Source organism: Maylandia zebra, linkage group LG6 (genome assembly GCF_041146795.1).
Source record: "Maylandia zebra isolate NMK-2024a linkage group LG6, Mzebra_GT3a, whole genome shotgun sequence".
NCBI lineage: Eukaryota > Metazoa > Chordata > Actinopteri > Cichliformes > Cichlidae > Maylandia > Maylandia zebra.
Genome location: NC_135172.1, coordinates 43525216 through 43536687, shown reverse-complemented (window position 1 = coordinate 43536687; position 11472 = coordinate 43525216). Strand labels below are relative to the sequence as shown.

The window sequence follows — 11472 nt, the reverse complement described above, 5'->3', positions numbered from 1 at the left end:
ACAGGTAAAGTCTGCAGAGCAGCATGTTAGAATATCCAGTAGAAATAAGGACATTTACAGCCTGATATCTGCAGCCTTACAGAATAAACTCGGCCTCTCCCCGTCTGTGCTCAGCTGTTCATAAATAATTCAGAGTTGTTGTTTCTGTGCATTCCTCATTAGTGTGTCACTCGTGATCAGATTACACCCACAGCAACTCACTCACACACTTTTTATTCTTGACTCATTCTCAGACTGTTAAACAGCACCATCATGAATCCATCAGATTCTCCTGTGTTTTCATGATCAAGGTTTCTTTCCTGGTTTCAGATATAAGAAACTAATAGTAGAGCCTGAAATATGAGGCTGATATGTTTGCTGGTATTAACGGTTTGCTGATAAAGCTGCAGACAGTATCTGTATCAGCATTATAACAGCAAATGAACTAAAAAGTAAAAAAATAAAATAAAGAAGAGACGGAGAAACAACCTTTGTCCACCAGATGTTACCAGCTGGGCAAACAGATAATCCACAACTTGTGATATAAAACTTTTCATTTTTAAACTGCATTGTCCTTTTATGTCTGAAGGTTCTCAGTCATCCAGGTCATCGTAGTCAAAGGAGCTTGCAAAGAGAAGCGTCTGGACTTCTTTAAGTAGCTTGAAGACGTTTCACCTCTCATCCGAGAAGCTTCTTCAGTTCTAAGGTCAAATGGTGGAGAGTCCCAGATATAAACCCAGTGGGAGTGACCCCCCACAGAGGGACAAAAGGACCCCCTGATGATCCTCTAATCGCCTGAGCCAAGGTGTGAAACTGGGTGTGGGTCCCAATCAGCCAGAGTTCCGGGTGTGTTCATTGTGAAACCTGGCCCCACCTTATCATGTGAATTCCTGAGGTCAGATGGCCCAGGATGTGAGTGGGCGTTAAGGCGTCTGGGAAGGGATCTCAAAACTGGATTATAGATGGCAGAGAGTTGGTGTCGTAAGCCCCGCCTCTGTTCAAAGATGGTCGCTCACAGTGGACATAGATGCTTCTTTCACTCCTCTTTATACACATGTATATGTCACAACCCGGCTCATAGGAAGTGACAAACAAATGGGAGACCACACACAGGCTTTTAAAGACTGTAAGACATATTTAATGAAAATAAGGTAAAGCAACTTAAAGACAATTTAAAGGACATAACAGCCATAACTGAAACTTCCAAATAAACATAACACGTCAGAAGGAGCCAAAAGCCAGCCCCCCTGGTTCAGTCAAGGTGTCTTTATATACACTGGGACTGGCCCTCTCAGGTGTGCTGCATCAATAATTGGGTCAGCTCCACCTACCTGCAAGAAACAGGTAAAAGCAAAAGCAAAACATAAGGCCAGCCCACTGGCCGTCACACAAACCATCTGTCCTCTCTGTCCAAAATGTGAACATTGGCATCCTCGAAAGAGTGACCTTTGACCTTTAGATGCAGATGGACTGCTGAGTCTTGTCCTGTGGAGGTGGCTCTTCTGTGTTGTGCCATGCGCTTGTGAAGTGGCTGTTTGGTCTCTCCAATGTAGAGGTCTGAGCATTCCTCGCTGCACTGTACAGCAAACACCACATTGTTAAGTTTGTGTTTTGGCGCTTTGTCTTTCGGGTGAACCAGTTTGTGTCTGAGTGTGTTGCTGGGTCTGAAATGCACCGGGATGTTGTGCTTGGAGAAAACTCTCCTGAGTTTCTCTGATACACCGGCTACATAGGGGATGACAATGTTGTTGCGTCTGTCCTTCTTATCCTCCCTCGCTGGTGTCTGGTCTTCTTTTCTGTGCCTCTTTGCTGACTTTAAGAACGCCCATTTAGGATAGCCGCACGTTTTGAGTGCTTCCTTTACATGTGTGTGTTCCTTCTTTTTCCCTTCATGCTTAGAGGGAACATGTTCTGCCCGGTGGTGTAGGGTCTTAATTACTCCAAGTTTGTGTTCCAGAGGGTGATGGGAGTCAAAGAGGAGGTACTGGTCCGTGTGTGTGGGCTTCCGGTAAACTTCGATGTTGAGGTTGCCGTTCTCTTCAATGTGCACGGCGCAGTCCAGGAAAGGCAGACAGTTGTCCTTTGTGTCTTCCCTGGTGAACTTGATGTTTTTATCCACAGCGTTAATGTGCGCAGTGAAGGATTCCACTTCTTGTGTCTTGATTTTGACCCAGGTGTCGTCTACATATCTGTACCAGTGGCTGGGTACTCTTCCTTTGAAAGAGCCAACAGCCTTTCTCTCCACTTCCTCCATGTAAAGGTTGGCTACAATAGGTGACACGGAGGAGCCCACGGCACAGCCATGTTTTTGTCTGTAGAAGCCTTCGTTGTATTTGAAGTATGTAGTGGTGAGGCAGAGGTCTAACAGTGTGCAGATCTGATCGGGTGTGAAGTTGGTCCTGTCTTCCAAGGAGCTGTCTTCTTGTAGTCGTTTTCTGACAGTCTCCACGGCCTCCGTGGTGGGTATGCAGGTGAAGAGAGAGACTACATCAAACTGATCTTCAAGTAACTTAAAGAAGTCCAGACGCCTTTCTTTGCAAGCTCCTTTGACCACACCTGAGAGGTTAAAGGTCAACCTCCAGCCTTTTATGTTTGAAATGATGAAGAGTACTATACCAGAGTTTATCTACATGTGCTTTTGCTAAAAATAAATCCTCTTTATTATTAATCAAAGAAGAGTTTCTGTTGTACTGTTGCTAAGCTGCTTTAATAAAATATCCTGTGACGCTTTGTGAAACAAAAAAGGTAAAAACCTGATTATGAATCTACATGAGTATAAACGGCTCTTACAGGTTACTCCGGCCTTCTGAGGGTAACAGATCGCCAGGGCCTAATTTTCCAGGCCACCAATTCCAGTAGTTTTCAAAGAGCAGTGATGTAGAGGGAAGCTGCTGTTAGTGGGTGTGGCTGATGGATGCTGAGCCTGCAAAGGTACGAGTGATGTGAGGTGTTCATCATCATCAGTGCTTCAAATTAAAAGCATTTCCTGTCACCTGGATCCACATCTGGACCGTAGAAAAAACCACTGAAGCCACGTTTGACCAGAATATGAATAAACATCCCACAAACTAGTGGATCAGAAGGTTTTCATTAGCTAATCTTCTAGTGATTTGAGCTACATTATGTTTTGAAGCTGATGAGAGAACAAATAAAAATAAAAGTCATATTAACACCAAAAACATGGGCAGGAGGAAGGATGGCTGAGCCAGATGTTCAGGCTGTCCTGAGTGAGCGCACAGCTGCAGTGGAAAGCAACTGACTTCAGACCAGCTGACCTGACTGCTGAGCTCCACCTGAGCTGCTCATGGTTTGGAAACCAGTTCAAATTTAAAGGAGACGAAAAAGCAAACATTCAGATTTAACTGCATGTTCTTCCTCAGTAACTGTAATCAGTTACATGTAACTGATTAGCGTTACATATCATGTTGTAAGTGTTTGTTCATTAGAACGATGGTTTCAGAGCAACGACTCCTCTGTCTCCTACCTGCTGCCTTGACTCCTCTCTCCTCCTGTCTCTTCCTCGCCTCCTCTGTTTGCATCTTAAGAGGGAGGGTCTAAGATGAGGGGAGAGGAGGTGAGGGAAGGAAACTCACCTGTCCTGAAGCTTAGCAATAAGTAAAAAACAAGCCTTTAAAAAACAGACACAAGCTGCAGCGGGTGATAAACATGTGGCTTCTTCTGCTTCATAAAGCTGAAGTTTTTGCCATGACATCGAGAACAGAACATCCCGGCGTCGAACATCAATTCAATTCAATTCAATTTTATTTATATAGCGCCAAATCACAACATAAGTCGCCTCAAGGCGCTTCATAGATACAGAGAAAAACCCAACAGTTATATGACCCCCTATGAGCAAGCATCAACGTGCAGGAAATAAACGCTTAAACCACAAAGCAAACAAACACAATCAAAGCATTTTTATTGGAACTCGTGTGTTTAAGTGTTCATATGAAAGGTCTGGATCCTGGTCAGTTTACAGAGCACAGCTCACAGGTACAGAAACATTTGCATATATAGTGTTACGAGTCTTAATACTTCAATGATAAACACGATGAAAAACACACTTCCTGCATCGTCCTGTTCATTCAGACCGAAAGTCCCAAAAACTCAGCTGATGGTTTTTTCTTTTCATCCAGCTGCTGCACAAAGAACTGAACCTTTATAACACAAGTAATAACACGTTACACTCAACACTGCAGGCATTCGCTGCATTTTATTAACCTTTGTGTTGTATTTCCACATAAACATGGTTCACGACCACAGGCTCTGCTGGCTTCACTGATCTGAGTCCAGCTCGCATCATTCACCAGTGCAGCTGTGTCTCACTCTTTCTACTTTCTCTGTCCTCCTGTCTGACAAACACTAACATTTCTAAAATACATTTCAGACATTCTTTGCAGAAAAAACTGGAATTTTTCTTTTATGGATATTTACTGGACGTCTCCCCTCACGTCTAAGCTCATCTGCTTTCTAAGAAGTGTGATCAGTGGAAACATAATCGTGACTTTAAGAAGAAAGAAAGGAAATTTTAGTTCAACGAGTCTCTTTGTTCGTGTCACAGTAAGCCGAGCTCTTTGCACAGATACGGATCGTTGGCATAAAAGACGGCGATCATTTTTGAACTTGCTTCAGCTCCTTTCTTTCGCACCATGTCGATCAGGTCTCGAGCTTTCTCGTCTCTCGGTTTGGCTCTGGCCGCTTCGCCCTCAGCATCAGTTAGCACGGTGACGTGCTGCAGCTCGTCCAGCAGCTTGTTCAGAACCGGATTCGACACTTTATCGATGAAGTTTGTGCGAGCGAGTCGCAGCTTCTCTGCTGAGGCGCTGTTCCCCATCTGAAGAGGACTTCCACCTGGAGAGTCAGCCGAGGATGAAGCTGAAAAAATACGTTTAGAGTCAGAAACACAGTGAGCACATTTCAGTGCAACATTTCTACAAATCAGATCAGTGATTCTGAGCAGGACAGCAAACGTCCCAAAGCTGGTTTTCTTTAATGGACACAACGGTCGAGTGATTTCTGTCCTTTAAAAATACAGTTTTTACAGAGGAGACACTTTTCTTCAGGGATTGTTTACAGCAGCACATTTATCTGGTGATCTAATGAGACTTTGTAGGATTAGGATTCAACTTTATTGTCATTACACGTGTTTGAATACAGGGTAAGAAATACAGTTTGCATCTAATCAGAAGTGCAATAGGAGCAGATTACATACAGATTAGCGTTGGATAAAAGGTGGGAACAGTTATGCACAGATTATGTACAAATAGTAAGTAAATATACAGATGTTTATATTGCTATACAGACCAAATGTACAGATGTGCTACATCGATACAGATGCATGATGTGTGGTAAACAGCGCTATGAATATATCTACAGCCGAGGAAGCGTAGCTCTCTGAACAGTGGACGCACTATAACAGAGACTATGTCAGTGTCCTAAACTACAGCAGTAACCAATGTGAGCATGTGGTGAACGTTGAGAATGAATGACAGTCATGATCATGGTCACTGGGAGGGATGGGGGGAGGAGGAGTGTAGGAGTTAGGTGAGTGTGGATGGAAATGTTCAGCGGGGGGGTGAGTTCAGTTCGGTGACAGCTGTGGGGAGGAGCTGTTCCTAAACCTGCTGGTTTTAGTCTGAAGGCTCCTGTAGCGCCTTCTGGAGGGGAGGAGCTGGAAGAGTTTATTGGCAGGAGGAGAGGAGTCCCTGAGAATTGATGCGTAGACATGTCTTCTTGTGGACATCCTCAACGGCAGGAAGTGGAGTCCCTGTGATGCGTTGGGCGGTTTTCACTGCAGTGCCTAGCGTTCGGTAACAGTTCCCAGACTGGGACACAGTTGGTCAGGATGCTCTCCATCGCACACCAGTAAAAGTTACCCAGTATGTCATAAGACAGGTGGTTCTTCGTCAGTGTCCTCAAGAAAAAGAGGCACTGATGGGCCTTCTTGACCAGGCTGGAGGTGTCAGTTGACCAGGTCAGATTCTCAGAGATGTGAGTCCCCAAGAACTTGAAGCCGGAGACTCGTTCAACAGCTGTGCCATTTATGTAGATGGGGACATGGGTGTCTGTCCTCTCCCACCTGAAGTCGTTCAGGCATGCTGGTGATGAGCGTTTCAGCACTGGCACGATGAAGGTGGTCTTGAAGCACGCTGGTACTACTGCCTGGGCAAGCAACGTGCTAGAGATGTCATCAGAGGGCAGGGTTCTGGCAGACTTTTCCTTGTCGTCCTTGTCAAAATGAGCGTAGAAGCTCATTGAAGGAGGAAACATTCATGGTGTGAATGCCCAGCCACAGGCATCGTGGGTCCTAGTTGACAAAGTGTTCCTCCAGCTTGTAGCTGTGCTCGGCCTTCTTGGTGCCCCTCTTCAGGTCTGCCCTGGACGTACTGCAGGCCTGAGCGTCACCTGATCTGAAGGCATTGTTACGTGCCTTTAGTAGAAGCAGGATTTCCTTTGGCTGCACCTGAATATTGTGTGTATGTACCAGGCTGTTTCCTTCCTGTGGGATAATCCTGGCTTTGTGTGACACACTGGTTTATAGTATTAATGAGATGGGGTGTTTCACCTCCAAGTAATCTTTTTTTAAAAAATCCCAGGAAGTTGATTCTGTTCATCTGGACGAAGACTTTTTTCGTCATCATCAAAGTCATTTGTTCAGCCTCGAGGCTTTTATTGCATTTAGCTGTGCAGCACTTTGGTTAATGTGTGCTGCTGTTAGATGTGCTTCGAACTAAACTGACTGTGGATGAAATTCAGAGCGCAGACTGAATCAGGCAGACGCACAGCGGTGTAAACTTAATAAACTTATTATTATTTTACATTTATTTAACAGTGAAACGAGGACGGAGATTTGAGAGAATTAAGTTCGTTTCTCTTTTATGTGCAGGTTGGATCTCTGTCAGGTTTCAGTTTGTGCTGAGTTAAGGCTCACCGGGCAGACGAAGGTCGTGCTCCCACACTCGTGTCTCCTCGGGATCTTGCACCATCAGCATCACTTCCTCTGCGTTCGTTGTCAGGATGATCTCAAAGGTCGGGTGGTAATTTGGTCCGTAATTTTCAAAAAACTCTGCACGCTGAAGCGAAATGGAAACGCACAATTTAAAACAGCTTTGTGGACAAAGTGTCTGCTGACACTCAGCGACTGATACTCACTGCAGGCTGTATTTTAAAGTCGTGCGGGGCGCTGCTCAGACTGTACTTTTGACCTTTGTGGAAATAACAGAAGGACGGCGCTTCGATGTACTCTGAAGCAGCGTGCTGCACTTTCACCTTCAGAGACATCACAACATTTTCTTAGTGCATGAGTAGTTTCAGAGCTTCAAAGCAAACAGATACAATCAGAGGATTTATTCATGCAGAAGCCATTTAATGATTTCATGATGAAGTCATACGTCGTGCAGAGGGACGTTTCCTGGGAGCAGCATCACACTGAGGATGGGGCGTGGCCTGTTTCTCAGGAAGAGCAGGACTTGGCCACGAACGGGTTTCGTCATGTAATTGAAAAACCGCTCAACGAGATCCCAGACGAGGCCAAAGGCGGAGAGGTGAGGGACGTCCACGACCACGTGAGTCTCAGTGATCTCCAGAGGCTGTATGATGCTCATGCCATCATCCGTGATGTGGACCACAGAGATGCTGTCAGAGACCAGTGCTGGGAAAACACACAGCTTCGTTCACTGCAACAGCCTCCAGAAACTTTCCATGGAAAGCAAATCAGAGCATTTTCTGCAGGTTTAATTCTCCTTCAGGTGTTTCAGTGGCGTCCTTACCCGGCTCAGGTTCACAGTGTGGGAGGTGCAGCTGACGTATAGAGTCCCGAGGACACTCGATGCCGAACAGCGGGCCTCCGGCCACTTTGTGCGCTGGTTGGAGGACCAGAGGATCCCAGATCAGAGTCTTGTAGGTGACCTCACTCTCACGAGTCACATCAAAGACCAGACCAGTCAAAGAACACTGGAACAACCCTGGACCGGGAAACAGGAACCTGAACGACACAGAACGGTTCAACATGGAGCTCAATGCTGTAGCTGTTAAATTCAGTCTAATTTAATTTATATGGTGCAAGACTGTCATCACAATAGAATTCATACTGTAAAGTAAAACCCAAGGCTTTATGTTATTATACTAGTGAGAGAATCCTAAAAGAGGAAGAAGCATCTATGGCCTTCTTCAACGTTTCCATCAGATGACAGTTAGATGATCACATCCGTCTCTTTTAATTAAAACTTTACTTACTCGTGTGTAGGAGTTGATGGTCAGCCACTGCCTCTATTGACCATGACTTTGGTATTTTAACCAGTTAAGGTATAACCAACCAAGGCCATGTTAAAGTTAACAAATGTGTGTGTTGGGAAGTTGCAAAAATATAACACATAAAACAAAGACTCAAACTGACATTCAACCTTGTAAACAGCAGTATATTAATTGGCTCCCAATACTCCATCAATTGGTGACCACCATCTACTGTCAGACACAATCTGACATTCAGACTCAACCAATCAAACATTTGTTAAAAGCATTTTTAATTTTCCCCACATTCTTCTTTGCATATGTAAAGCACTCTGAGCACCTGTGTGTTTGCAGAGGACATAATCTCACAGTGGGCACATCGAGGCTTGCGTGTCGTACCTGTATGAAACGCCTGCTCTTTCTTTTCTCATCTCAGGTGTGAAGCTTGATCGAGCCTAAAAGTCCAGAGAGGGCAAATTAAATATTTTTTGTAGTTACACAAACTTGTGATGTTGGTGCTACCAAAGAACCAGAAATACTCACAGTTTCCATTTGCAGCTTCACCACCCTGCACAGGGTCAAAGTTCCGTGATTAACAGTGAATGCTGGGTAGAGAGGCTCGGTGAACGTGGTGTGGAAGGTATGAATGAGAGTTTTTTTGTCACCAGAAAGTGAATAAAAGGACAGAGTGCCAGCTGGCCAGTCCAGAAACAGTCCCAGTCTCCTGCGTCTGGCCAGGAATGCTTGGACGTCGATGTGTGGGACCGGTATAAAAGTTTCCCTCAACCCGTGTCGGAAGGAGTAACCGTTTGAATTGGTGATGCTGAAACACCAGCTCTTGTCAGTACGGTCAATTTCTGTGTCCCAGTGTCCCTTCCTCGGCAGGCTCTTATATGCAACACCAATATTCACAAACGCTTCCCAGTCCACCTCCCAGTAGCAGCGCCCAGTCAGAGCCTCTCGACACAGCACCTGATTCACTTGGTCAAATCTCTCTGGATGATCAGGATACGACTGCTTTTCCTTAGTGTAGCTTACTTTCCTGTCACATTCAGACAGGACGAGGTTTTCATTCACAGTGTTGGGGTCGAATGTGAGATCACAGGCATCTGTGAAAGAGATGCAGTGAGTTAAGCTTCAGCTCAGTCGATGTTACAGAGAAACTCAGTGACACTTACACTTGTTCAGAAGCTGTGGGTCGACCCAGTGCTCTTCATTGTGGTCCACACTGAGGCAGAAGAGGTCAGGCTGTTATTATTAGTAAATAAACATGAAATAATCTAATATGATAAACATGTTTTGTCAAGGCACCGTGACAGGAAATTATTGCCTTGAGTTGGTAAAATTAGTTCACAGATGGAGAGAAAACAACCTTATCAGAGACACGAAACTCAATAAAAAAAAATGGTCAGAGGACAAGTAACGAGCACCTGATATGAAACAACAAAGGTGAAGCAGCACTCAGAGACATGCTCCACCCTGTGGCTTTGGTCTGGGTGGAGAAGGATTCGGTCTTCTTTCATCGAGCAGTGTTGTCAAACTTTACTCCAGATAAGCATTTATAGGAGCAGGTAAACACTGATAAAGCCAAACATTTCTAACAGGAAAAGAAGTTTGTTTCTGTATTTCAGCTTTTAGCACTGCTGTGGGGTACATTTCTCAAATCTCACTTTGACCTGGTCATTGGGACAAAGAGAGACAATGTTCTCATAATGTTTGTTATCTACAGAACCCAGGGTTATTTAGTTTGACATCACAGTTTTAGAGCTGAGGAGCTGTTAGCCACTGGAGTCGGTAATGTTGCCTTCAGGTACAGGTATTAAAAAAACAACAGCCTAAGATTTTAAATCTTTCTATGTAAAATCCCATTAACCACTGTTATTTATAACACTTACTGACTGAACTGCAGTCAGCACTCTGTTGCTCATGTTTAACCGGGACCTGAAACACTACACGTATAAAGGCTATTTTACATCATGGAGCCCTGCTCTCAGATGTAACTCTATCTGTGAAGCTGGATTTAAGGAATAAATGATTAAAGTCAAAGTTTTAAAAACATGTTTAGCGCCAACTTCTGTCAGTACAAGCGTGATGTCATGTGGTTGGTTGGCACTTACATTAGTTTATGTTAGCCAACTAGTGACAAGATCGATACCTCGGAGGAAAATAAGGACACTGAAACTAAACATCAGTGTAAGAGGATCACTTCAGTGCTGCAACAATGAGTTTATATTAAACTCAGGATGTACTGTCCACTTTACTGTCCGTCTTTAGCAGGAAGTGACTGTTCGGTATTTGGCTAGCTGCACTCAAACGGGCAAATCCAGCTGTTAGCCGTGATGGTGGGGTTTGTAAAGCACTTTATAAATGAGGACTGTGTGGAGGAGAGTCTGTTTGAGTCACCAGACCAACAAACTGGAGTCCGACACCCCAGCTTTTCCTCACCAGGCCAAATCGTGTAATCAGCTGGCAAAGAATCAGAATCAGCATACTTTATTAATCCCTAGGGAAATTATGTGGGTTACAGTTGCTCCAGCACAGTAACATTAACAAAAACAGACTAGACTATTTGACAGTACTATATGTTAAAACATATACAAATCATCAAATAATAAATATCCAGGGTTGACAGATGTGATTATAAATAATCATCAAGAATAATGACAGCAACATTATCGAGTAAGAAAAGAGTGTGTGTAAAAAGGATGTAACTATTGCAGTGATTACAGAGTGTTAGATGGAGGAGTTGTACAGGGAGATGGCCACAGGCAGGAATGTTTTCCTGTGTTGGACAGTGGTGCTTTTTGGTAATCTCAGTCTCTCACTGAACGTGAAGGCATGCCGGCTCGGATGTCGCCCGGATCAACAAGGTCCGCGTCAGGTGTTGAGGAACCAGGGCACCCTGACGAAAAGTGGGCTACTGGAACAAGAAGGCATCGGTGGGCAAGAAACGAAAACAGGGCATTGTTGGAATGCTACTACGCAAGTAACCCCGGCGGAAGGGGCTATATGAATAGGATGCGGGACCTATGGATTCTTCGATATCCAACATCCACAATGACGGCAAAACAACTAGTAGCTCAGTGTTCCAACATTCGAAAGAAGGGACTGCTCTCACAGCTAGAGATTGACGAGGTACAACACAAATGCTACGGCAAGGAGGAGTCAGGACACCAGGTCAGGGGGGAGATATCATCACCCCCACCCGAGATTGGGTACATAGCCCCAAGTGCGATAGGAGAAGGATCGTTGAGTGCGAGAGGA

General features: G+C 44.6%; 1 protein-coding gene across 1 annotated transcript in view; it reads right to left on the bottom strand.

Moving 5' to 3' along the window:
* Nucleotides 1-3723: 3723 nt before the first annotated feature.
* LOC101471704 (NACHT, LRR and PYD domains-containing protein 12) overlaps nucleotides 3724-11472 on the bottom strand; it is a 33406-nt gene continuing 25657 nt past the window's right edge. Inside the window, exons 7-14 of the mRNA XM_024802858.2 lie at nucleotides 9387-9436; nucleotides 8752-9317; nucleotides 8608-8663; nucleotides 7749-7963; nucleotides 7371-7630; nucleotides 7132-7248; nucleotides 6911-7052; nucleotides 3724-4854 (exon numbers count right to left, since the gene is read on the bottom strand). Of these exons, the coding sequence (XP_024658626.2) occupies nucleotides 4535-4854; nucleotides 6911-7052; nucleotides 7132-7248; nucleotides 7371-7630; nucleotides 7749-7963; nucleotides 8608-8663; nucleotides 8752-9317; nucleotides 9387-9436 (1726 nt within the window). The 3' untranslated portion in view covers nucleotides 3724-4534. The remainder of the gene's footprint in view (nucleotides 4855-6910; nucleotides 7053-7131; nucleotides 7249-7370; nucleotides 7631-7748; nucleotides 7964-8607; nucleotides 8664-8751; nucleotides 9318-9386; nucleotides 9437-11472) is intronic.